Raw genomic sequence first — 27,148 nt, 5'->3', positions numbered from 1 at the left:
AGCTAGGTGGCACAGTGGATAGAGCACCAGCCCTGAAGTCAGGAGGACCTGAGTTCAAATCCTGCCTCAGACCAAACACTTGACACTTACAAGCTGTGTGACCCTGGGCAAGTCACTTAGCCCCAACTGCCTTAAAAAAAAAAAAAAAAAGAACGATTATGGATCAAGAATCCTGGTTCTGATTTGGGCAAATTTTGAGATCTGGGGTTTGGTTTCAAATCTGTAAAATTAAGGAAGTTGTATTAGATAATCTTTCATTTTTTAGCTCTAAAATTCAAGGATTCTAAGAATATGCCTATTTAAAGTTCAACTCCCATTTCATTATAGAATATGGAAATTAAATATGGCTCTATAGAATCAGTAAATTTTAAGTTTTTTTTCTTAATCTTCATTTTAAAGTTCCTTTGGGTCCTAAACCCAACAGAATATTAGATCTAAAAATGTTCTTTTGATCAATAAAGAAAATTCACTACTCTTAAAAATGCATTAAAATTTTATCTTTTGTGTAACTTAAGTGTCTACTAGAAAAATCCATTTATTTGACTTATTTTATGCCTTTTAAACTACCTGAAGAACTATCCACTCCCTTGAACAAAAACCTTATTAGATTACAGTTAGAACTACAAAGTTCCAGCACACTCCTACTCAGCAATCAGAAACCAGCAACACAGAAACAAAAGATCCAATTGGGTTTCTCAGAGGAAAACAAAAAACTATCTGAGTTTACACAGTAACTTTGTCAGATCAACTCAAAAATCCAACCAAGATTAAATACTAAAAATGTTCTATCAAACTGAACCTAAAGTAAACATTCCCTCATTATAAAAGGAGGTAACTAATTAGTTACAAATAAAAACTAAGAGGTGAACTGATTTATCTAGACAAAATAAACTAGGCCTCCAACCTAACTTCCAGCCTAAACCTTCTTTCACTAGGCCAACCATCCTCTAAGTAGAACTGTAAAATGATTTGCTATTCCACGCTCCAAATATGAGTTTGAGTAGATGACCAGTTTTAGCTCTCTGATCCACAAATATAGCAGACTTCTTGTTGTTCTTAAACACCTCGGAGGGAAAAATTGACTTTGCAAAAAGGCTTCTTTCCAAATTGTGGCAATTTAAAACCCCAAATATCAAGTATCACATGACTGAGAAGTGGTCTGACTAAATAAATAAATAATCTTAAATAAATAACTAAATAAACTATACTGAAATGACACTTCTCTAGTTAAATGAATATAAAGCTCAAGGATAAAGAGAGAAATGCACTGGAGGGGGGGAATGAAGTTCAGTTTATTTTTCTGGGTCTCTTCCTAAGATGATCCTAAAAGTAAAAAACAATGCTAGAAACTGTGCTACATGGTTCTCTTTCCTGGCAGGTTTCCATTTCCTCACCATTACCAGTGTTTCTTGTACTAGGCACCAACAGGGTAGATTCAGAAAGTGCATGCACACCCCTCCCCACTCCACCACCCTTAACTCCTAAAAAGAAACAGTAAGGAAGAGCTCAGAGATCACAGATAAATGGTGACAGTGGCAGGTAAATGATTGCTGGCAGTGATTTGGGAGCATTCCGATCATTGCAAGGTTTAAGTTTCTCAGCTATTTCCACACTATCCCTCACCTCTGAGTTTGCTTTAACTGGGCCTTGGGTCCTCCTCCTTTCTTTGGCAGTGGAAATCTTATCAGTTCGGCATGATTCTTAAGGAGGGCAGGGTGCCAAAGAACAGAGAGCTAGGTAGGTATTTTTCCTACCAATCTATTCCAGGCCTGACTCTGCAACCCCCAGTGGTACCTGCAAGCTTCAGAAATAAGGAGGGTAGAGTCTGTGGGTGTCTTTCCCACAGCTCCAGAATCCCTCTCACTCCCCTCAAAGTCCCCCCCCACATCCAGGGAATAGGGTCTTCATTCTCCAGCTCCAACATTTCCATATGAATAGCTCAGAGTCCTAGAGGCTATCTCAGCTAGGCTGCTTCCAAAGGGTGGAGCTGGAATTCTATGATTAGTGGAAGAGGAAGAACAATTGCTTACATAGCAAGCCTTTCTCATTCATTTAGGTTGTCATTTCCTGGTTCTCCTCCCTGGTGAAAAAGATTCTTATTTTAAAAGAAAGATGAGTTTTCAAATGAAGGCTACCACATGGTGTTAATCCATGCCTTTCCAAAGAAATCTTGGTGGCCTAGAGAGGCCTTGGTTTCCCCTCCCTCTTTTTTTTTTTTTTTTTTAAGTACTCAGTACAGCAGTCTCTGCAATCCACAAACAATTTTTGCTTTGAGGAATTAGATGGAAGTGGAAGCAATCTGAGGGGGGAAAAAGTGTGACTAAGCCAAGTGACCTGGGAGGGGCTCTCCACTAACCACAAAGTGGTATCTTTTACAAGTAGTTTTCCTTCTCCACAGCCCCTCACCCACCCTTTGGGTATGACCACCAAATGTTCTGAATTTCTCTGGACAGGTCTGATTTCAATTAAAAAAAAAAGCACTTTAAGTAAAACTTTGCAACAACAATATCAAACCAAGTGTTCTGATTTGAGATTTGTAAAATACAGTCATAAGTAAATCATTTAAACATCCCCCTATGGTTCAGTTTTTCCATTGATCAAACAAAGAAGGGTGAGTTCTCATAATACAAAAGCAAAGGAATATCTCTAAGGTTCCATCCAGCCCTAAATCCTATTATCCTGTGAAATAGTTATTAAAGCATTGCTCTAGGGGCTAGGAACCTAGCTTCCCACAGGACTTAACTAAACTTTAGCTGAATTCAACTAGTACCTCCTAGGGCAAACATCAAAGTCAGATTTTACAGATATGTGTTCCAAAACAACAATGTGACAATCTCAACAGTCAGCTCTAGATTGTCCTACAGGTCACAAAGTATATAAATGCCACTTCCCCACTATCACTTGTACCCACCTACCCCAACCTTGTTTCAACTTCCTGATTAATTTAATATTAGGTTAATTTAATTTAATATTAGGTCTCTTCTGCTCCCTCCTCTACTAAATTATGATTTAAAAAATTGATCCATCACTGAAATCAGTTTAATATGCTGGAAAGGAATTCCCAACACAACATATATTTAGCAACGGTTATCTCACAATATCCTTATGAGGCAGAGATGGCATATAATTCTGATCTAGATTTGGTACATTTTCCTCCTCTACCAGATTGCAGCTGAATTCTAAATCCCGGTTTTCTGTTTCACCACACCTCTCCAACCAGCTTAACCCAGCCCCCACACTCCTTTCCTTCAGAACTCCAGAAAGTATTTCTTCCCTTTTGGAGAAAGTTTATCTTTTGTCCTTTTAACATTGTAGTTCACAATCCCGTCTAGTCTTAAAGTGTTAAAGGCCTTTTCCCAGGTTTTCAAACACCAAAATTAAATCCATAAAGCACAGCTCCAAATCCTGGGGTAGGGGTACAGCAGTGAAGGGAAGGGGATATTTCTCTGGCTAGTTTTCCCCAATAACTGTCCCTCCCCTAAAGTTGGCCAAAAGTCCAATGGTAAAATCCGTAAAAGGATTCCCACATCTGGTAACTTGGATCAGTTTCATATTTCTTTTTCCTGTGGGCCCTCCCTCCCTGGACAGCACTCCGTGGACAACCAAAAAGTTAAATGGAAAAAGTCCCAGGTTTCTGATATACTCACAGTTTGGTTTCATTTTGTCATGGTGATAAATTTAATATAATCAACAACTGGTTCAGCCCTTCTGAGTATTCCATGACACTAGGCAGTTTTACTTAACAAGTTTGTGGGTTTTTTGTTTATTTTTTCTTTAGGTCCTTAAAAATGCAAGGATCCTTTGAATTAAAATACTGACATATGTAATAAGGTGAAGATACACACCACGGAGACACACATACACATACATACACACACACACACAGAGACCACGCTAATCAATGAGCAGTGTGGGTAACAAAAGTATTTTCTGGGTGCCAGAGAGAGGCAAGAACATTCCTAGCATTATATATACAAGTTTAACATTAAGATGTTGTTAATCAAATTTGGTTTATTGTTTGTTTTTGTTTTCCACCCAAAAGAATAAACTCCTTGAGGGCAGGGTGGTTTTGTTTTTGTTTTTTTTTTTCCTTTTGAAGGAATTCCCTAAGAATCATTTATCAACTCAATGCTGCTGATTTTCAAATCTATCTATCCTGTTCCAACCTCTAATCTCACATCTACAACTGCCTTTCAGACTCAATATATCCAAAACAGGTATCATTTCCCCAAAACCCTCCCTACCTCCTACCTTCCCTATTATCTCAGGAGGCAATACCATTCCTCCTAGTCCCCCAGGCTGTCATCCTGAATTCCTCACTATCTCCAAACCCCACCCCACCCCCCCAAGTCCAATCTGTTGCCAAAATCTATGTTTCACCTCTGCTAAATTTCTTCCCTCAGACTCTGACACTGCCACCACTCTAGTACAGGCCCTCATCACCTTATACTTGGAATAATGCAATAGCCTCCCGGTGGGTCTGCCTGCCTCAAGTCTCTCCCTACTCCCTACATTCAGCCACCCTTAATGCTCCAACTGCTGACCTCCTTGACTTCCTTTAAGTCCCAACTAAAATCCCAACTTCTACAGAAAGCCTTTTCTAACCCCTCTTAATACCAGTTAATTATTAATTTCAGTTAATCATTCCGATTTATTCTGTATATGGCTTGCTTTCTATCTGTTTGCATGTTGTCTCCCCCATTAGATCGTAAACTCCTTGAGGGCTGAGATTGTCTTTTGCCTTTTTGGATCCCCAGTGTTACCTGTCTGACATAAGAGTAGGCAGTTAATAAATATTTGATTGATTACTATGGGCCAAGCTCTAAAGATAAAAAAGTGAAAGTAATCCCTGTCTTAAGGTGCTTATATTCTAATGAGGGAGAAAACATGTACACAAATAGGCGCATATATACAAGATACAGACAGAGTAGAAACAAGTGAATCTTGATAGGGAATTCTGGCATTAGACTGCCTCAGTATCTAGCACAATCCCTGTCACATAGAAGGCCTGCCTCTAGGCCTGGGTGTAAAGGGGGAGGGGTAGAAGTGGGGTGGAGAGAGGACAGACACTACTCAAAAGCAGCCCTATCCCCTATAATGAAGACAGGTAGGATTAAGAAGGTTTAAAGTAGTGGGGACTCAAATCCCACCTCTGACATTTACTTAGCCAAGCCACAACCTTTTTGAGCTTCAGTTTTCTCATCTGAAAAATGTGGATAATAATACTTACAATATCTACCTCACAGAGCTGTTATGAAATCAGACGAAATAGTTCATGTAAAGTGATCTAAAAACTTTAAAGTGTCATATAAATGCCAGATATTATTATCACCATTATTATATGATTTCATCAATTCCCACAGATTCAATGATCACTTCCATGCAGATGACTCCCAACTCTACATATCCAGACTTTATCTCTTCCCTGAACTCTAAATTCGTCACCTGCATCCAACTAGAATGCCCAAAATGGAACTAATTTTCCCCTTGAAATCTGCCCTTTCTACTTCCCAACTGAGGACATCACCCTTCTTCTGCTTAACTAGTTTCACAAACTGGCAGTCATACTCACTATGAAATGTCTGTCACCAGCCAGGTCCAAACCAGTTGCCAAGTCTTGTCAATTTTCTCTGCAATCTATCTTACATTTGTACTTTTCCCATCATATATCCTCTATTACAGTAGCTTCCTAATAGGAAGCCCTGGCCCCACTTCCCCTTCAATCAGTGTCTTTCTTCTAATTCATCCTCCAAAACAGCTCCCATGAGACTCTTCCTAAATCACAGATCCAACCATGTTAAACTCCAGCTCAAAAATCTTCAGGGGCTCCTAAGTGTCACTAGAAGAAAACACAAACTCCTCTGTTTTGTATTTAAAGCCTTTCAACAATCTGATTCAATTTACCTTTCTTCTAGAATTATTTCACATTACTATACTTCATGAACTCTTTCCTCTCCAAATTTTTATTTTAAAAAATGTTTAACTGATGATGCTCTTTGTTTTTACAACAGTCATTTCTGGATCTACTACATACAATTCTCTACCCTGCCTCTTCTCCATATCCCATTCCAAATCAAACCTCTCTCCTAACAAAGAAAAAGTTAAGGGAAAATTGACAAAAAACAGCATAGAAAGGCTATGATCTTGGTAACATTCTGCCCATGGAGCCACTGGCCTCTATTCCCATGGCATCAAATTTCATCCAGCTCTTGCATTTGTCAAACTATAAGCCCATTTTCCAAGTATTAGTCAATCAGTGAATAAGTATTACCTACTCACTGTGTCATCAGCATTGAGTTTGGTATAACAGATAGAAAAAAGATAGAATATACATTCTTAGAATTTAGATTTACACATGAAACACGAAGGTGACTTTTCTGATTACTCAAGACCAAAATGGATATCAGGGAAGGTTAAGCAGGATCTTGACTCTGACACTAGCTGCATAATTGTGGACAAGTAGTTTAAATTCTCTGAGCCTGAATTTTTTCATCTGTAAAATGGATACAGAATGCCTATACCTACCTACCTACCTACCTAATAGGGTCGGTGTGGGGATTAACTGAGATAATAACGTAAGAAAATTTTTAAACCTGAAAATGCTACGTAAATGTCAACTGAGAACTTATCTTTTCTAGCATTCAAACAGAAACCAGTCTCCCTAAATAGGAATAAGTATTATTCAATAATTTGGGATATGGGGTTCAATAATGTGATGTAAAAAAATGGATTAAGCTCTTAAAATGGGGTTAGTGATAAAGGAAAGAATTTGCCATTTACTACTGAGTATATACCTCATATTAACCAGCTACAAAAAATAAACTTCAAAACAAGGGTATATAAATTGCACTATGCTACAAACCTCACTTGCTTATGCTATAGGTTTAGTTGGATTTTATTAATTCCCAGTACCTAAGAGTCTTTCCCTCTGTTTTCTGGTCCTATTCAGTTCTGTCCAGACCCCTCCTATCTTTTCCCCCCAACTTCTTCCCTTAACAGAACTCAGCACAGAATTACCAGTAAAGGGAGACCAAGGGGCTTCAGACTAGGCTTGGTTTTCTCCTCTTCAAAGAAGGGGGTAGTACTACATGCTAAGGTCTCTTCCAGGTCTAAGTCTTGGATTTCCTAGGATTTTATTTACTCACCCTAATGAGAGTTTCAAGATAAGCCTCTAACTAGTCATATAGAACATAACTTAATTACAATGGGACACTTTCCCAAAACTCTGATCCCAGTCACCTAGGGTTTTATGTCCACCTAGCTGGTTGCCTTCCCTAATCTTCACTGGGGCTGCTAGGGGGTGCAGTGGATAGAGTGCCAGGCATGGTGTAGACTCAACTTCCCGAATTCAAATCTGGTCTCAGAAACTAGCTGTGATCCTGGGCAAGTCACTTAACCCTGTTTGCCTCAGTTTCCTCATCTGTAAAATGAGCTGGAAATGGCAAACCACTCCAGTAGCTCTGCCAATGGGATCACCAAGAGTCTGACACAACTGAATGACAACAACAATCTTCATTACAATGGGGATTTAAATATTCTTTGTACTTGAATTGCCCAGAACACCCCAAACTTCTATGCCTAAACTGTGCCATTCTCATCACTATAGAGCTTTAAGTTTGATGACGGTTTGTTGCCTTTAATCAATCAATCAACAAACTAAGTAAAAATGAAGTAAGGGATCACCTAGACACCCTGGAGGTGTTCAAGTCACTTAGCCCAAACCATGTACTCACCACCTTAGGTAAAAATAAAAACAACAGTTAACATTTATATAGTGCTTAAAAATTTGCAAATGCTTCACATATATTACCTTGGTTAAAGATGGAGTGAACAACCCAATGAAGAAGGTATTATTATACCAAGCTTTTAGTACAGTGCCAGACACAAAACAAGGCCTTAATAAATGTTATTTACTATTGACTATCCCTATTTTACAGTTAAGGAAACCGAAGTCAACAGAGTTTAAGTGACTTGCCCAGGGTTAACATAACTACCTGAGGCAGGATTTGAACTCAGGTATTCCTGATTCAAAATCCAATATTCTATCAACTATATCGCACAGAAGAAGACAGATGTGATATTTGAAAAACTGTGAAGAACAGGAGAAGTGCCTTAGGGCTGAAGAAGGGTAAATCATGTCCCAACTTTCCAGAAAGGGAAGAAAATAGAACTTTCAAGCTAAAAGCTAACGAAAGTAAATTTAATTCCTGGCAAAATTCTAAAATGTATTTAAGACATGCTAGTGAATATCTAGAAAAGGAAGTATGACTTCAGTTAGTAACACACATGCTAGACTATTTTTATCTTTTTTTTTTTTGGATAAGAGTAACAAAAGTAGTAGATAAGGAAATGTAGCTACTATTTATCTATATTTTAGCAAAATATTCAATATAGTTTCTCACGCTATTCTAGGGAGAGAAGAATGGGCTAGTTTGTTAAAAACAGAATGAGAGTTCAAGAGGGCACAATGGAAGGGGTATAGGGTTGAACAGACGGCTATGAGAGGTTGGGGAATGGTGGCCTGGGAAACGAGCTTAGCTCTGAGCGGTCGACCTGGTGGTCAATAGTATAATTAGCTGATTTAAGAACTGGTTGAATGGCTGAATCCAGAGAGTAGTTAGTTCCAAGTCAACTGGGAAGGAGGTCTCCGGGGAGTGTCCAAAGGATCCACGCCTGGCACTATGCTGTGTAACAGTTTTATCAATGACGTGGATGAAGGCATAATAGACATGCTTATGAAATTTGAAAGATGATACAGAGCTGGAAGAAAGTACTAAGCACTGGTATAACAGAGGTAGCAGTCAAAAAGATCTTGGCCAGCCAAGCTAGATGCAGACCAAATGCCTAAAAAAAGAAACTCAATAAGGATGTGTGTGTAAAGTCTTAACACTTTTGTTCAAAAAAATAAACTTTACAAGTACAAAATAGGGAAAGTATATTTAGAAAGCAGTTTGTCTAGAAAAACATCTGGGGATTTTCACAGACTGCAAACTCAATATAAGTAAAAAGTATTACCATGTAACATGTCAGCCAAAACCAAAACAAAACCAAGGTGATCCTGGCCTGCATTACAACAAGTATAACTTTAAAACCTCAAGGAATAAGCATCATGATAGTCCCCTGTATTCTGTACTTTGTCTCTTGGTCAGACCACATGTGGAGAATTGTGCTCAGTCTGGGCACCATAATTTAGTAAGGGCATTGATAAGATGGTATTAAAATAACCTCACCTTGGTCTTCCTACTTCAAATCTTCCTACTCTCTTACTAATCCTTCTCACACCTGCAAAAGTGATAGTCCTAAAATACAAGTCTGACCCTCATTTCCTTGCCCCATAAACCCCAGTGGCTCCCTATGGTTAATAGCATAAAATACAGACTGGTCCATCACTCAAAGCTCTTCATAATCTGGCTCCAACCCACTTTTTCAGTCTCCTTCTCTTCAGGCACTCTGCGTGGTAACCAAACTAGTTTACTAGCTATTCTGTAATATATTTCATTTCCAGTCATTTATGCAGCCTGTCCTCAAGGCCTGAAAAGGGCTTCCTCTTTACACCATTTTTTTTTCTTTTGGTGATCTCTAAGTCCCTTCAAAGCTCAGTTAAAGTGTCATTTCCTATGTGAGGCCTTTCCCAATTCCCCAGCCTTCAGCAAATATATCATCTTCCAAAAGAATCAATCAGTTAAGTAAACATTTATTAAGCACCTACTGTGTTGCCAAGCACTGTGTTAAGCACTGGGGATACAAAAGAGGCAAAAGACAGTCTCTCACCTCAAAGAACTTACAATCTAATGGAGACAACACACAAACAAATATATACTAAGCTATAGACAAGATAAATAGGAAATAACTGACAGAGGAAACGCACCGGAATTAAGAGGGCTGGTGGCCTACTGGATCAAATATAAAATGCTGTTTGGCATTCAAAGTACTTCATAACCTTTCCAGTCTTCTTACACCATATTCCTCAACACATACTCTTCAATCTAGTGACACTGGCCTCTTGGCTATTTCACAAGCAAGTCACTCTATTTCTCAGCTCTGGCAATTTTCTCTGGCTGTCCCCCATGCCTGGAGCACTCTTCCTCCTCAGCTCTGACTACCAACCTCCCTGGCTTCCTTTAAGTCTCAACTAAAATTCTGCCTTCTACAACAAGACTTACCTGACCCCTCTTAATTCCAGCGCCTTCCCTCTGTTAATTATTTCATATTTAATCTGCTTATAGCTTGCTTTGTATATTTTTGTTTGCATGTTGTCTCCTCCATTAGACTGTAAGCTCCTTGAGGGTAGGGACTACCTTTTGCCTCTTTTTGTATCCCTAGAGCTCAGCAGAGTGCCCAGTACATAGGAGGTGCTTAATAAATGGTGGCTCATTGATTGAAGATATAAGCTTACACGTAAGCTTATATACAGAGAGGGAAAGACAAAGATGATAAAGCATTAATTAAGCTTTACTTAAGCTCAAGGAGCTTATAGTCTAACAGAAGAAGACCACACATAAAGAGAAGCTCCAAAGGGGATAGGATACATAAGGGAAAGGCAGTATGGCAAGGAGATGACTTATGTGAAGGTCCAGTTCCCACCAAAATAAAGGCAAAAGAAAAAGGTACCAAGTTTACCTCATCAGAACCTAGGGACCCAGGGGTGAGTGAGTGAGTGGGAGAGGGAGAGTGAGAGTGCGAGTATGTGTGTGTGTGTGTGTGTGTGTGTGGACTAGGGGAGGAGAGGGAAGGTAATAAAGATGATTGCAATAGTATAGGTCAGTGGTCTCAAACACAAATAGAGATAGGGTCATGACTTAAAAAACCACAAATTAACATTCTCTATGTTGTATTTTATTTTTATTTATTTTGTTAAACATTTCTCAATTACATTTTATTTATTTATTTATTTTGATGAGGCAATTGGGGTTAAGTGACTTGCCCAGGGTCACACAGTAAGTGTCTGAGGCCCCATTTGAACTCAGGCCCTCCTGACTCCCGGAGCTCTATCCACTCCGACCAATTACATTTTAAACTTGATTTGGGTCACACTGGGTTTTGTTCCAGGCACTCTTGCAGGCCACTTGAGCTAGTCTCAAATTTTAGAGTACATGCCACATGGTGAGGTGATAACCAGGAGGGAGCACTAACAACTGGAAGAGGGAGAGAGAGAAATAAAAAAAGTTTCCACAGAGGAAGAAGACCATAGGAGCTGAACCTAGAAGGAGAACAAGAATTCTAAGAGGTGACTATTAGGGGACTCAAGATTCAAGTACCTGAAGGGCTCCTGTGTGGGATAGAGAGATTAGCTTTGTTCCATTTGACCCCAAAGGATAGAACTGGGAGAAATGGATGGAAATTGCAAGAAGGAAAATTTATACTTGCTGTTAAGGAAAAATTCTGTTAACAATTAGAGCTATCCAAAGGTAAAATAGACTGCTCTGGAAAACAGTGGGTTTCCCATCACTAGAGGCTTTCAAGCAAAGGCAAGCTAACAAGAGGAGATGCGTGTTCATGTAGAGGTCAGAATGAGGTCCCTTCCAATTCCGAGATTCTATAAAGGTATGACTCCTTCTATAGGGTTGTTATATTGAAAAGAGGACCCTTGATGATCCAAAATAAAGATATCATAAGTGTATGAGAACAATTAGGTTAATATGTTGGGATTGAGGATACCCTACTAATAGAACCATTAAATAAAACCCACTGGATTAAAGTTTTACTTCTCAAATATAGGGAAATAGTAAAATTTATAGAAATAAGAGCCATTTCCTGATTGATAAATGGTCACAGGATATAGACAAGCAGTTTTCAGAAGAAGAAAGCAAAGCTATCTTTACTCATACTGAAAAAATGCTCTGTGGGGCAGCTAGGTGGTGCAGTGGATAGAGCACCGGCCATGGAGTCAGGAGGACCTGAATTCAAATCCAGCCTCAGACATAACACTCACTAGCTCTGTGACTCTGGGCAAGTCACTTAACCCCAAATGCCTCACCCAAAAAAAAGAAAAAAGAAAAAGAAAAGAAAAGAAAAAATGCTCTAAATCACTACTGTTTAGAGAAATGCAAACTAAAACAACTCTAGAACTACCACCTCACACCTATCAGATTGGCTGACATGATAGAAAAGAAAAATAGCAAATGCTGGAGGGGAAGTGGAAAAACAGGGACACCAATGCACTGCTGGTGCAATTGTGAACTGATCCAACTATTCTGGAGAACAATCTGGAACTATGACCAAAGGATGATAAAACTGTGCATACCTTTTGACCAGCAACACCATTACTAGATATGTATCTCAAAAAGAAAGGAAAAGAACCTATATGTCCCTATATAAATTACATATACCTATTATATGTATATAAAACATATAAATGGCATATAAATACTTAAATATATATATAATTATATATAAAGAACCTATATTTATAGCAGCTCTTTTTGTGGTGGCAAAGAATTGGAAATTGAGGGGATACTCATCAATTGGGGAACAGCTGAACAAGTTGTGGTTCTATAAATGTGACAGAATATTATCATGCTATAAGAAATTATGAAAAGGATGGTTTCAGAAAAACCTGGGAAGATATATGAATTGATACAAAATGAAGTGAGCAGAATCAGGGGAGCAATTTACACATTAACAGCAATATTGTAAAGAAAATCAACTGTAAAAGACTTAGAAACTCTGAGCAATACAATGACCCACCATAGTTCCAAAGGACTAGTGATGAAAATGCTATCCACTTACAGACAGAAAACTGATGGACTCAAGAGTGCAGAATGATTTTTTTTCCTCTTTCTCTTTTTTTCTTTTTTGAGAACATGGCTAATACAGAAATATATTTTGCATGACTTCATATGTATAATGGGCATGGTATTTCTTGCTTCTCAATGGGTGAGGGAAAACAGAATTTGGAACTGAAAATTAAATTTTAATTAAAATTTCTCAAATTAAAATTTTAAAATATTGAAAAAAGAAAAAATATTGGATTTGGAATGAGGGGATACAGGTTCAAATCTCAGAAAAATCACAACTTCTCTGGGCCTCAGTCTCCTCATTTGTGAAATAAGGCAGCTGGACTAAATGATGTTACAGGTCTCTTACAGTTTTAAATTCAAGAATCTATTACACTATGGTCCTAAGGTTGTCTAGTATTATAAAGAGAGGTATATACAGGGAATTGTAGGGAATTAAATCCTAGGCTTCTTTCTCCTTTCTCTTGATCTAATTATAGAGGTCCTAAAATTGAGCAAGGTAGGAAATGCTGGGCTCTTTACTTCTGCCTCATTGCTGAACTTGAAGTCAGGGGAAAATTAGCTGTGTGACAAATTACTTAATCTCTCTGAGCCTTAATTCAGGCAAAACACTTGCACCAGTGACTTCATACAACTGTGAGAAAAGTGCTTGGTACACTTAAAGCATCAGACAAACCTAAGTTGCTGTTATTTTATTTCCCCTTCTGCTGGCTGACTGTCTCTTTTACCTGCCTATACCTACACCTATCTCCCTCTAAAGGAACTAAAGTTTTAAAAGATTTGTTTAGTTATTACTATTTTTCTTAAGCAAAGTTTTCTGATCTCTGTCTTTCATTTTAAAAGTGAATAAGCTGAATGTTTTATACTTTTCTCACTCAGAAACAAATCAATTTAAAATTTATTTTATTTGAATATGTTTATATATTATGTATATGTAATATACAATATATATAATATTTTCATATTTATCTCATTTTTCCTGGGATCAAGAGCTCTTAATTTTTTTTTATAAAGGGGTTTCCCCAACCTTACTTGACCTGCTAAAAAAATAATAATTTACTTAAGAAAAATATATGCAAGCATCTGTAAAGCTTATGCTTGCTTGGCAATATTCTTAAAACATTCCTATCAGGCTTCCTTGATATAAGATGTCTTGCAAAGGCCACATAAACATTAGAACTATTTGATTGATGGGATCAGAGATCTTTTCCAAATACCTCATTTGACAGATGACTAAATTGCGACCTAGAAAGCTTAAGTGAATTGTCCAAAGTCAACTTGACTATACACCAAAGGACCATTCCACAAGCAAGGTTATGATCAATTAAAAGGCTGAAAGATCTTAAAACTGAAGATGTGGAATAAAATGCCAGGAAGTCCAAAGTAGAACCTGAGAAGTAGGGATCAGAGAATGTGGCACAAAAGGGGGTACAAAGAATAGAAATGTGTAATTAGATCTGTGCTGCCTTTGTTAATGAACACAGTGAGATAGGATGGTGCACAATGACATAGGTCCGGGATCTGTGCCCCGTGAACTGAAATGGCACAAGGGAAGGGGTGTATGTGAGAAGAGAAGCAATCACACTTCACCCTTACTGGCCATTAAGCATACCATGTGCAAAGTTTTATTTTCATGCTAAGAGCCTACTATTGTTTTGCTACTTAGCAGATCTTGAGAATGGAGGGGGAAGGAGGTCTAATCATCCTATTCACCTTAACTGAGCTTGACATGTACAAATGTAGAATGTAGGTGCTAGAAAAGACTTCTGTGACCCCCAAAACATTAAGGGCTGAGGTCTCTAGTCATCCACAGATCCACCTTCTTGGGTACACTGTGGACTGTACCACGCCATCTCCATGAGAACTTTAGACTTAACGTATCTCTCATTGGGCGGTTTGTTCAAGGTTACCAGACAACAAGACCTTACAACCTGGTATATGTCAAAATGATAAAAAGATAATGTGATAGAAAATGAAGAAATGGACTCTGCTGTACCAGTAATTCACTTGTGCATGACCCTGGGCAAGTCATTTAACCTCTTTAGACCTCAGTTTGCACATGTGCAAAATGATCAATTTGTACTAGATTATCTCCAAAATCTAAATTTTTTTCATTCTAGTTAGCACTTTCTATTGGGGTTGCCTCCTATGCTGTACTGGCCCACCTAATGAGTGAAGAGCATTATATTTCTAGAAAAATAGCAAAATTTAAAATGTAGCTTTGAGAAATCAACAGGAGTATCACTTCTGTAAAATGGAAGAGAAAGGGAAGTTGAGTTGGGAGAAAATATAATATCTGTAGTTAGAGAGGCAAGGAGGAGAAAGCTATAAATGATGAAGTCAAGTGGGTCTGAGTTACAAATCTTCAAAGAGATCACTGGGCATAATCTAACACCCCAGAAGGAATGCAACTTCAACAAGTCAAACACAAGTAACACTATACTCTCCAAAGGAGTCTGGCAGCTGAATATAAGAAGTAACCAAAGAAAGGAGGGAGAGGCCATTTAGGCAAGAGAGAAGAACAATAAAATTGGGAGGGGGGGGAGCGGGAAGGAGGATAGAAATCAAAAAAATCAGCATGAGGTTAAATGAAGCCACATACTACCTTGACTTCATATTTTAAGAGCCTTATTTGATTCCAGTCCATCTTTGGAATTATAAGTCATTGTCTAGAGTTCTACTTTGGTTCAGGATAATCTCACTGAAGATTCAAACTTAGAAGATCACTCAGGAAACCAAAGTAGTTTGAGAGTCAATCGAGGCATTTAGAGTCATTCTAAGAGCCTTTTATGATGATCCATGTTTCAAATCTAATTTTTTAAGAAAAACTACATAGCATTTTAAAGTTCATAAAGTACTGTACAAACATTACTTCATTTGATTCTCACAACAATCTGGTGAGGAATGTACTACAGATATTATTAACCCCATTTTCACAGATGAGGAAGCTGAATCAGAGAGATTAAGTGATATCCACAACCACACAAATCATAAACTTGGATTCAAAGCCAAGTCTCACCTGATTTTAAATCTTTTTCTTTCCACTACATTATGATAATCTGGGAAGAGACCTGATCTTACAAGCAACAGCCTTGGCCCTGTCTTAGATTCTGGAGATCTTCACCGTGGAAGACAGTTTCAGTTTGGCCAGTTTCAGTTCAGGCTAGAGCCTGAGTTCTATTCTGAATCAGTTTCACTCTGAAGTCAAGAATCCTTCATTTTCTTATATCTTCCTCTCTACTGAGAGGTCTGAATCTACATTTCCAAGGATGAACTGAAATCAAACTAGCCTTTGGGATTAAGGGCAACATAATGTACCCTAAGTCTGATCTTTTGCATGGATAAATTCTATTTCAACTATGACAAGTAGAATGAGAGAGTAAATTAAGGGTTAACAGAGAGCTCATAAAAAGAATAATTAAACAAACCCAAGCAAAGGTCACTGAAGAACAGGAAGAAAAGAGAAATAAGCAAAAAAAAAAAAAACAAAAACAAGATAGTATAAGGAAAAAATATATCAGTATTTTTTTAGTGAAATTGAAGTTAATGGGTAATGATTTTAGATTTTTTTTTTTAGTGTGGTGGACCACATAAACAAACTAGGATAATAAAGTTATTTCTTGGGTTGTATATTCTGATCATCCATGGAGCACTGCATTCAAAAAAAATCAAAACAAGCTCCAGAGTGAATAGAAAGATTATTTTAGTTACAGACACTGGAGTGGGGGCCCCAGGAAAAGGTCCTTGAGAGAAACACGTTTACACCATTATTCACTCTCCTGCTCTTAGGAGATATTTCAAAAGAGCCTCAGAATAAGTAAGGCTGATGGGCCCTCAAGGTCAGTCTAAGCATGAATGCAGTGATATGGTCAACACAGTACTAAGGGCCCCCATAGTAGGAATCACTTTCCCAGGCTAATTTAGTACCTTTTCTCTTCCTGTTCTGCACAAATTCTGAGTGCCTCAGGGTGCTGGGTGCTGTACGTCGATAACAACTGTTCCTTCCCCACAAGTCTGAGCCCCTCAATGTGTCCTCTTTCAAATCCCAGACTTGCCTCAGTTCTGAAGAGCTTTGAGGAGTCCCAGGTTGATGGCCTTTTGTACCTTTCCTAGTATTCTCCAAACTATCCAAGGTAAACTTTCTGTCTTTCAGTGACTTGCCATTGCAATTATATTCCAGGTCTTGAAAATCTGAGTCTCTGTGGTCCTGAAGTTTATACTCACAGTTTACAAACTGAGTGTCATACCCTTCATTGTCTTTATAAAAATTGATCTGACGAACAGCTTGAGTCTTTGGTTTTAGGCAGGAATTGTTTTGATAAATATTCCTATGATCTATGCTCCAGCTGACAGCCTTCTTCCTACTTTCACTGTCAAAGTTAAAATCTCTGCAGTCCACATATTCAGCATTAATTTCTCTATAATTCCTAGGTGCATAATGCAAGTTTCTAAAGTTCCCATCAAAGCAATCAGCTTTCCTAAAATCCTCAGATTTATCATTAAAATTCCTGGGGTACATATACCACTGTTGAAGGTCATCAAAATTCCCCAAACAATCATCTAAAATCCTGTAGTCTGTCCTCTGCCTACCAGTTTTTTTATAATCCTCAGGATCATAATTCAAATTCCTGCAATCTGCAAAGTGGTCATTAGACTTCTTCCAATCCCCAGTTCTCTGGTCTAGATCTGTTCTTTCTGTATAGCAGTCATTCTTATTTCTGTAATTCAGTTTCCCAGAGTCTACATTTTCCAGCTTCACATAATCACCATGGTCTTGATAGACACTTTTTGAAGTCTCAAGATTTTCACGGTAACAATCTACGTTCCTGGAGTCAACACAGCTTGGTTCAGCCTTTCCAAATTCCCAATAACCACAATCTCGTTTTCTATAGTGCCGGTTTTGCCCCTCAGTCCTGTATTCCAAATCCAAAACATGTTCTCTATAATGATTATTCACTTCTGTAAGGTTTCTTTTTCGTATACTGCTACAATCCTCATATTCCCAGCTAGGGATTCTATGCCCCTTATTCACTGTCTCTGCTTCTTCTCGAATCTTTTGGGGTTCACCCATATTTAACGTGTAATAAACCTGGCTTGTGGACACATTCTCAGCTCCACAACTCTCTTTCTTCTAAGGATTCATGCTGTGCTGAAATTCAGGCAGGTGCAGCTTAGCCCAGGGCTGTGTTCCTCTTCAGGTATTTCTCTGTATTAGGCACTCCCTTCTCTAGATGCCTTAGCTGGAATCCAGTAGAGTATGTAGTTATTTAAACCTAAGTACCCAATCAGTAAGTGAGCTGTTTTATCTTTCCCCATCTGGGCTGGAAGGTAATTAGTAACTAGTATCATGTGACTGTCTTTGGCAGCATTGTTTGGTGTTTCCCTCGAGCTGGTCAAACTGGCTAGGCTGCTTTGTCATGGTAAAGGCTGGAGCCTTTTGAACTGCTAGAAGGGCTAAGTAAGGGTGTCAAGAAAAGCTAGGTGAAAGGGGAAACTACCTTAAAAAACACTTGGGTAAGTGATCAAATAAAATTATTTCACAAAAAATCCAAGCAGCCTCCCAATTCTTTTTCCTCTTCCTCTAATTTCGGAATCCAGCTTTCTCATTTCCTTGCCCTCCAAAATTCAAGCCTTTCCTTCCCGACTCTAGAGGTCAGCTTCTTTCTTTCTCTAGGGCTTTACTGTGGAAAATATCGGGTTACCAGAAATAAAATAATCAAATTACAAGACACTACCTTTAAAACTCCTAGATATACTGAAGAAATGAGAGAGAAGTAATTATCTCTCCCTACTCCAGTCAGATGAATAGACAATTTTAGTGTTAGAGAATATATGTGAAATATTAGACTTCCCCAGAAGACCACTTCAGAGTTTTTACTAAAGTTCAGGCCCTGCCCAAGAAGCCTTAAGAATATTCAGGTTCTTCCTTATATTTAGAATTATAAAGGCTCTTTTGCTCATCTCTTTCATTTCTGAGTGAGTCCTTAAACTTCTATCCAGTTCCTGATCCTGGCCTAGTAAAAAAAGAATGAGACCCAGAGAGTTGGAACACCTGGCTTCTAGTCCCAGACTTGCTATTAACAGGTTGATTAATGGTGACCAAGACCCTGTGGGGGCTTAATCTATAAAATGAGATTAGGTTTTAGTCTTTCATCTATAAAATGTGGATCTTAAACTCACTGAACTTTAGGGTTCCTATGATCTTGAAGTCTCCTTGCAGCATTAAAATTCTACATTCCTCCTCTCAAACCTCTAATATATCATACATCCTGTGAGTACTCTATTGATATATTTAATGATTTTCTAAACTTAAGTTCCCCTTAAACATGGCGAATCTGTGTTCACCTGTCCTTGGTTCCCCAAGCAGGAAATGCTGTAAGCCTTTTAAATGGCTGCTAAGCCAGAACAGATTGTCAGTCTGTCAATCAGTCAGTCAACAAGCATTTATTAAGCACTTACTACCAGGCACTACACTAGGGACGCAAAGAAAAGCAAAAGGACTGGTTTTAGTCTCTGCCCTCCTGATGTTCACATTCTAATGGGAGTGAAAACTTGTAAGTAACTAAGTACATAAAATATATATACAGGATAGATTAAAGTATTCTGAAAGGGGAAGGCATTTGTGCTGGGGGAGGGGGAAGGATTGGGATAAGGGTGATTGGGTGCTTAGGTGCTTGTACTGGGACCCCAATTCCAAGACCATATTTCTCCCTAGCCTCAGAAACACTATCCCTGGCAGTTTCCCCCCAGCCCAAGGACACTATGCCTAGCAATTACTCATGAGTGGGCTTCTGCAACACACTTATCTCTCTCCCTGGTGCAGTTACAAACTGCACCTGAAGGAATTATTAGTTTAAACTGGCTTTATGCTGAGTCATAAAGATATTCATACCCACTGGACTATTTATACCACCTCCCTACCTCATTATCTATATTCTAGACTCCTCATTATGTATATTCTAGACTTAAGACATATGTATACTCCCTACATCTATCTTTTTTTTTTTTTTTTTTTTTTGGGCTAGGCAGTTGGGGTTAAATGACTTGCCCAGGGTCACATAGCTAGTAAGTATCAAGGGTCTGAGGCCAGATTTGAACTCAGGTCTTCCTGACTTCAGAGCCGGTGCTCTATCCACTGCTTTCCTAGCTGCCCCACCCTACATCTATTCGGTCAAACAAGACACTGATTGGTGGCAGAGTGGGCAACTCTCAGTTGGACCAGAGTTAGCTCAGTGATGTAGAACACCTAAAAACCACACCTCCATGTAGCCCCACCCTTGGGCTTTTCCAGGTGAACTCTGGGTAAAACGCCTGTTCAGTAGATACAAAAAGGGTATGTTCCTTTAAGAACTGACCACTCCTTAACCACTTCCTAATCCCACCCTGAATCATCTAGCATATTTGGCATATGTTTTACTACAGTTTATTCCATATAAACTTTAACTGAACCCCTCTAAGGTCACAGGTTCCATAAGAATCCTTGTCTGCTGAAAAGCATAACAATAAACCTTTGCCAACTTGACTTAAAGAACGCTTCAATCTGTGAATTCATTCCAGACAACCCCGTCCTGTACTCCAGTCTTTGAGGGGTCTCAATCTCTCAGAGTACACCAAGGGGACCTGAAATGGATTCATGCAAAAGGTAAGATTTGAGCTAAAGCTTGAACAGATGTTTGAACAGATCAAAGCTGGGGAAGCCCAAATTCCCTGAGCCATCTAGCCAAAGTAAGGCATGTGATAACAGCCAAAGACCATTTTCTGGCCGGTAGGGAATCTGAATATCAAGTAGCTAGTGCCCAATTCCTCAGGCATTCCCCACTAGCATGAATCAGCACCAGTTCCCTAACCATTACCTCCACAGCAGGTCCAGGTTCCCTACTGTCCCTCCAGTACCTGGTCTTGCTTGGCCCAGATAAGAACTCTAAAATACCACGAGGCCCCACAGGTCTCATGCCCTCTTCCAGCAGGCATCCCAGAGGATCTGAATTCCATCCTCCCTAACTGAGACCCACCTATATTGTAAATATTTTCCCTCAATAAAGTTTGCTTGCTTTACTTTTCTCTGCTAGCTCCCATCTCATGCTATATTCAGTCCCATGGTGATGGGGTCGGGATCTGGGCCCCAGAAAGGAAAAACCCTGGACTTTCCCACATGGCCAGATCTCTGGCTTTCTCCTGAGGCTATAATCCCATCAACTGGCCTTCCATTGTGGCTACACCCAATCTCCCCTCCATCATCTTGCCTCCCTCTCCATTTCCCTGGAATTCTATTACCTCACAGACTACGTGGCCACTCCTAGATCCCTCCCATAGTCATTCTGTATATAAGGTTCATCTTGTCTCCATTAAGATGCTGAGATTCTTATAATCTAGCCACTGCCAACAGTTTACTAATGTTCAGACTCCTTAAGAGTCTGGCCAATATGACGGATATTCTAATAAACCTTATCTTTGGCTGAAAGAAGGCTTGGGTCAAATTCTTTCGGGCAGGACCCTTGTGTTGTGATTTTGGGTCCTAGGACCCCTGAATCCCTAAACCACATCAATGGCACTCACCCTCCTTGTCTGTACCCTGGGGTCCCAAACTTCACTCAAATTACATTATGATAGGCAAAAACTGCCCTAACTCTTGAGGGGTAAGAGATGTAGCAGCGGTGAAAGAGGCAGTGACTTCTCACTGCTACAAAGCCAAATTATCTCCCCATCTAGTTGCCACGTGCCCATCAATACATGGTGCTGCTGTTTTGTTTTGTTTTTTCTGTAATGTTTATTCTTTCCTGATTTTATAGCAATAAGTATCAGAGAAAGAATGGATCAAGTTATGACCTTGTGAGCTATGAAAAGCCAGAACACGCAGAATTTCAGAAACTGGAACCCAGAGCACAGTTTGTCAGTGCTATAGCAGCAGGCTCAATAAGGAGCCACCCCTGAACAGCAACCTGATTAAGCTAGCCCAGCAGAGAATTAACCTAGCAGCCAAGACATCAAGTCCTGCAAGGAAAAAAGTGAACTTGGGAGGGGCGTAGCGTTGATAGACACCATTTTGTGAGTCTCCTATCCCCAGGGATGGAGGTAGTAGAAGAAAATGAGCTCATTGTTTCAAAGGTTTTTGTACTTCAGGTGCTGCTATACGTTCTTAGTATATATCCCTTTCTAAAAACTAATGTTAATTGGTTAATTAATATTGAGGAGAGATAAAATGATCAAAATAATTTTAGGGTGGTAATCAGTGGTTAGATGGTCTTCAATAACTGAGCTGATTGATATTAAGAGGAATTCATTGGATGTGAGCTCACAGGTGAACCTTCAGGGTTACCCACAGAATCCTGATGGGAGACACAATAGCTGCCTTCTAGGGACCTGAGTTGCCAATGCAAGTGAGGGGTGGCAGAGCAACTCCAGAGCTAGCAACACATTCACAAAACTTTTTGGTTATGATGTAGTTTGCTGTTTGCTTCAGCTCTCTATACCTTCTATAATCACAACGCTCTACGGGCAACTCAAACTTAGACAGAGATTACTGACTTTCCTCACAAATGAAATTCCTCTGTTGGCAGTTAGTTCAGCTAAGGGGGTGCTACTCCTGAATTCATAGGATACACACTATTCCCTCTCCTAATCACCAATGCCACCATCCCCAATGCACTGGTTACTTCTGCTCTGCCCTACTTCTTCACCACACTGAGGAAGGTAAGGGTAGGCTAAAGTCAACAAATCACTAATAACGTGTGCCGAGCAGCACTCTCCCAGTTCCTAACCTGAATGCTGTTGCCTTACCACTGGTCAAACTGTGATTCTGTCACCAAATCAATGGGCTAGCAAAACAATTTGACAGGATATCAGTGATCCATAAATCGTTTTGAGACACAACGTAGAATAATGACTAGGAGTTAAAAGATATGGATTCTAGCCTCAGCTCTGCTATTATTAACTAGTTGTGTGATCTTAGGTAAGTCATTTAACATTTCTAGGACCCAGTTTCCTGCCCTGTAAAATGAGAGGGTCAGATGAGATAATCTGTTTTCTTATAGCTCTCACAATCTATAATGCTATAATGTGACGATACTTTCCAAGAACGATTACAAAGGGAACTTTGTTCCCTCTAGAACAAATGAAAAAACTTGATATAGCTAGTATGAGAGGAAACACACCTATTAAAATCAACTGAGAGGAGATAAAAGCGAAGGATAAAGAATGAGTCAAAGGCATATTAGATATATCACAGGACAGCAAAAGAGAATAAAAATGAAATTAAGGACTTCTGACCCAAAAGTCCGGGTGAGACTCATCTATTGGTGAGAAATTGGAATGGCAGTACCTATTTGCTTTCAGTGTGCAACTTCTGGGACTCAGAAATTATTTCAGGGGTTCTTCTTCCTTTTCTAGGATCTGCTTGTACTTATAAGTATTAATTATTTAACAGACGCTTTGCTACTTTCTGGGTTTATCACTTTTATAGACAATGAAGCAACTGAAGCTCTGCATCTACCTCCATATTTTCCACTATTCTTGAAATTAACTGAATACTGGACCAACAAGAGCTTCGTTTGTTTGTTTTGTTTTTTGGTTTTTTTTTTTTGCTTTTTACTAGGCAATTGGGGTTAAGTGACTTGCCCAGGGTCACACAGCTAGTAAGTGTTATGTGTTGTGTGCCTGAGACCGGATTTGAACTCAGGTCCTCCTGACTCCAAGGCCAGAGCTCTATCCACTGCGCCATCCACCTGCCCCCCCCCCCCCAACAAGAGCTTTGAATGGGAAGATATTTAAGATATTTGTCTTGGTTCCCTCATGATTATACATAACACACACACACACAGAAAGAGAGACAGTTGTAGAGAAAGAAATGTGATGGTAATCCCAATTTTCCTCTCTTTGCTCAATCTTAATATTCCAGGCGAGAAATAATTTCTCTAGACCTTGGTCCTCTTACTCTATAAATACCTCTCTTAACTTTCCATAACAGGAATCTTCTGCTGCTCCTTATACCAATAACTACACTTTCCCTCTGCTGCTTTAGGGGTCTGGATATCAAGGGTAATGCTTCCATTACACCTCATGACATTCTTTTCCTCACTACCATGTAAGAGCCTACTTAGGTTCTCCAAAGCTCAATTTTTTTCATCTATAAAATAATCAGCTTGGACTAAATGATCTCTAGGGTCCTGTCCTCTATGATTCTATAATCTAACTTAACATCTAATAAAACTGGAAAGAAAAATTATGTGATGCAATCCCCCCCCCAAAAAATGGGGCTTCAAATGAAATGCATTTGAAGCCAATTACCCACAAATAAAATCCTCAGTTATCCAAAATATGAAGCAGACTGATTTAAACCAAACCATCTGAGTTTGATTATGATATGAAAAGTAGTTCAAGAACTTTAAGAAATCAGGTAAAATTGGAAGAAATGTGATAACCTCTTGCTTTTTCTGGTTAAGCATTCATTAGAATATGTTGCCCCACATATGAAAACATATAAAATCTGACATTAAGGTGAATACCATAGGATAAATGCAGTGGTGACCTCTGTTTTATGTATTAAACCCTTAAGGAGGGATCCATCAGATCCCTCCTAAGGTAAATTTAGCAGTCTATCTTATGACAGAAGAAGAGAAAGAAGGGTTGATAAGTTCAATCTTGGATTATCCTGGATCTGAAGGACACCAAAGAGGCTAGAACTAGTTCCAACCTGGAAGTTTAAATCAGTCAATAAATATGAAAGAGATGTTACAAAAACAAAGTCAATAAGCCATGGCATCAGATTGGAGTGGGGGAGGAGGGTGAAGGAGAGTAAGGAGTCAAGGATGATACCTGGGTTGTAAGCCCGGATGACTGGGAGGAGGGTGGTACCCTTGACAGTAATAGGGAAGTTTAGAAGAGGAGAGGCTAGGGAAGAAAGATAATGAGTTCAGTTTCAGACATACTGAGTTTCAAATGTCTATACGACATCCAGATCAAGATGTCCAATAAATAGTTAGAGATACAAGACAGGAGGTCAGCAGAGAGGTTAGGGCTAGATAAATAAATGTGAGAATCATCAGCACAGAGATGATAATTGAATCCATGGAAGCAGATGAGATAACCAAGTGAAATAGTATAGAGAAGAGAAGAGGGTTTAGGACAGAGCCCTGTGGGACCCTCATGATGAGCAAGCATGACCTGGATAAAGAGCCAACAAAGGACACTGAAGAATGGTCAGATAGGTGGGAGGACCAGGAAAGAATGACATGAAAACCTATAGAGAAGACTGTATTAAGGAGAAGAGGGTAACTGATAGTATCAAAGGCTGCAGAGAGGTCAAGAAGAATGAAGATTGAGAAAAGGCCATTAGATTTGGCCTTTTCTGCCCTGAGGTGATCCCATACCACTCACTTTGCTAGTGATGGGGATATAAGTACAAAGAATAAAACAATCCCTGCTAACATAGAGCTTACATTCTATTGAGAAAGACAAGAAGTACATATTAAAAAACATAAGGCATAAATGTAAAATTAATGTTTATGGATATATACAAAGTACTTAAGTATACTATGTGGTGAGGGAGGGTACTAGCAGTTGGGATTATACGTAAAGACTTCCTGAAGAAGAGGAGAGTGCAATAGGGTCTAAAAAAAACGAGAGTGATTCTATGAGACAGCAGTTAAGGATGCTGATAGTGCATACCAAGTATGTGAGATCGCCTGTGCAAAGGCAGGGAAATCGGAGCTAGAGGGTTTTAAGAAGCTCAGAAGACAATGTGGCTGGATCCCAAAATGAGGAAGGGCAATGAGGGTCAATGAGACTTGAAATATTGGCTTAGGGCTTTAAAAAGGCAGGCAACAGAAAGCTAGCTACTGGAGCTAGCCAGGGAGAACAATTTGGTAGAAGTGTGTACCAGGGCTGGGCTGGGGAGACAGATGAGGCGGAAAACTAATTAGTAGGCTGCTCTTACTCCGGGCTCTGAGCTGTGGTAGAAGCTGTACGTGAGTGGAAAGAGGGGTGGTCAGGTGGTCAGATGTAAAGGCAGAAAGAGTAAGGTGTGGCAAATGACTAGCTGTATAGAATAAGGGAGAATGAAGAGGCCAGGATAACACTGAGTGCTGAGATCATGAAACTGCAAGACTAGAAGAATGATGGTGGCTTCAACAGAAATTGGAAAGTTTGGAAGAGAAGGTTTAAGAGGAAAGGTCTGTTTTGGATATGGAGTTCAAGATGGCTCTGGGATATCTAGCTTTAAAAGTCTAATTATCAATTGATAATTTAGGCCTAAAGGTCAAGAGAGAGACTAGAACTGGTTAATAGCAGATATCTCTGAGTCACATGCCTAGTGGTGATGTTAAGCTGACACCATTCCAAAAAGAGAGCAGAAAGCCAGGGAGAGAACCTCAGGAAGCCTCCACAGCTATGTGTCTTAAGATTTCTACTCTTAGAAAGTTGCCTCTACTTTCCTGCCAAGCTGGCTGCCTGGATAGGAGGCAGTCTTTCTGATTTGTGAGTAGATGGAGAAAAACAAATATGCTGAACTTGTCTAACATCTGGTTCAGGGTGTTGGCTCTGCAAAAAAAGTAGCAGAATTTCTTCTCATTGCACTCATCCCAGCATGCAGCAGTAATTTTAATGAAGTCATTCAGAGCCTTAGCCTTTTCCTTTTAAGAAAAGTGTCTAATTTATGTTGGAAAGCCTTGAATTTGTTTGAGTAGTTGAAATCTACATGCTAACCACACTTCCTAAAACAGTCTTCAACACATATTTTGAACATTATTTTCTCAATCCCAGGAAAGGGATATAGGCTTTAATAGAGTATCAGGTTTCTAATTTCACTGTGGCTTTCCTGGAATCCTATTCCTTTATCAGTTAAGTGATTCAGAGTAGGACACACAAAATGGTCACAAGACATGCTCAGAGGTACTCTTGAGGCTTTTCAGGACTAAGTTCTACTTGAATAGCATGCACCATTGTGGTTGAGTATATATGTTCATGTGTGTATTGGTGTAATCTCTGTATTTTTGCAAAAAGAATTTGGCTTCTCTGGCAATGATGCTAACATCTTCATTTACTTAGCATTTTGAAAAAGAGGTCTGGTGTAGTGGATAAAATGTTGAACAATCCGGGTTGAAGTTTCACCTCTGAAACATAATCATTGTATAACTTTGGGCAAATAACTTAACCTCTATGTGCCACAGGCAACTTAAAAAAAATGTATTTATTCTCACCTTAAAATACATGAGCACACGCCCACACATGTGCATATTTCCATACAACAGCAGAACTGAAATTTCAAAGAGGAGTCTATGTGGAACTGAATTTCCATCTCATACAACTTACTTTTTAAGATAGATTCCAAAGGTTATTTTCAAAACTGCCCTTGCCTTTGTTTCTTTCTGAAGCTTCTCCTCTTCTCTACATTTGAAAAGGTTTCAATGCCATCTTTT

General features: G+C 39.1%; 1 protein-coding gene across 8 annotated transcripts in view; it reads right to left on the bottom strand.

Moving 5' to 3' along the window:
* DNMBP (dynamin binding protein) overlaps window positions 1–27,148 on the bottom strand; it is a 108,109-nt gene that overhangs the window by 33,585 nt on the left and 47,376 nt on the right. Inside the window, exon 1 of one of the 8 annotated variants that reach the window (XM_027859386.1) lies at window positions 16,665–17,857. The exons of 6 other annotated variants lie outside the window; for them this stretch is intronic. In XM_027859386.1, the coding sequence (XP_027715187.1) occupies window positions 16,665–17,808 (1,144 nt within the window). In that variant the 5' untranslated portion in view covers window positions 17,809–17,857. Of the gene's footprint in view, window positions 1–1,623; window positions 1,649–16,664; window positions 17,858–27,148 lie in introns of those variants that run through there. One more of the 8 variants, XM_027859396.1, reaches the window with a different exon arrangement.

The sequence above is a fragment of the Vombatus ursinus genome, unplaced genomic scaffold (assembly GCF_900497805.2).
Source record: "Vombatus ursinus unplaced genomic scaffold, bare-nosed wombat genome assembly UNPS02000749.1, whole genome shotgun sequence".
Taxonomy (NCBI): domain Eukaryota; kingdom Metazoa; phylum Chordata; class Mammalia; order Diprotodontia; family Vombatidae; genus Vombatus; species Vombatus ursinus.
This window is presented reverse-complemented; position numbering and strand designations above follow the sequence as displayed.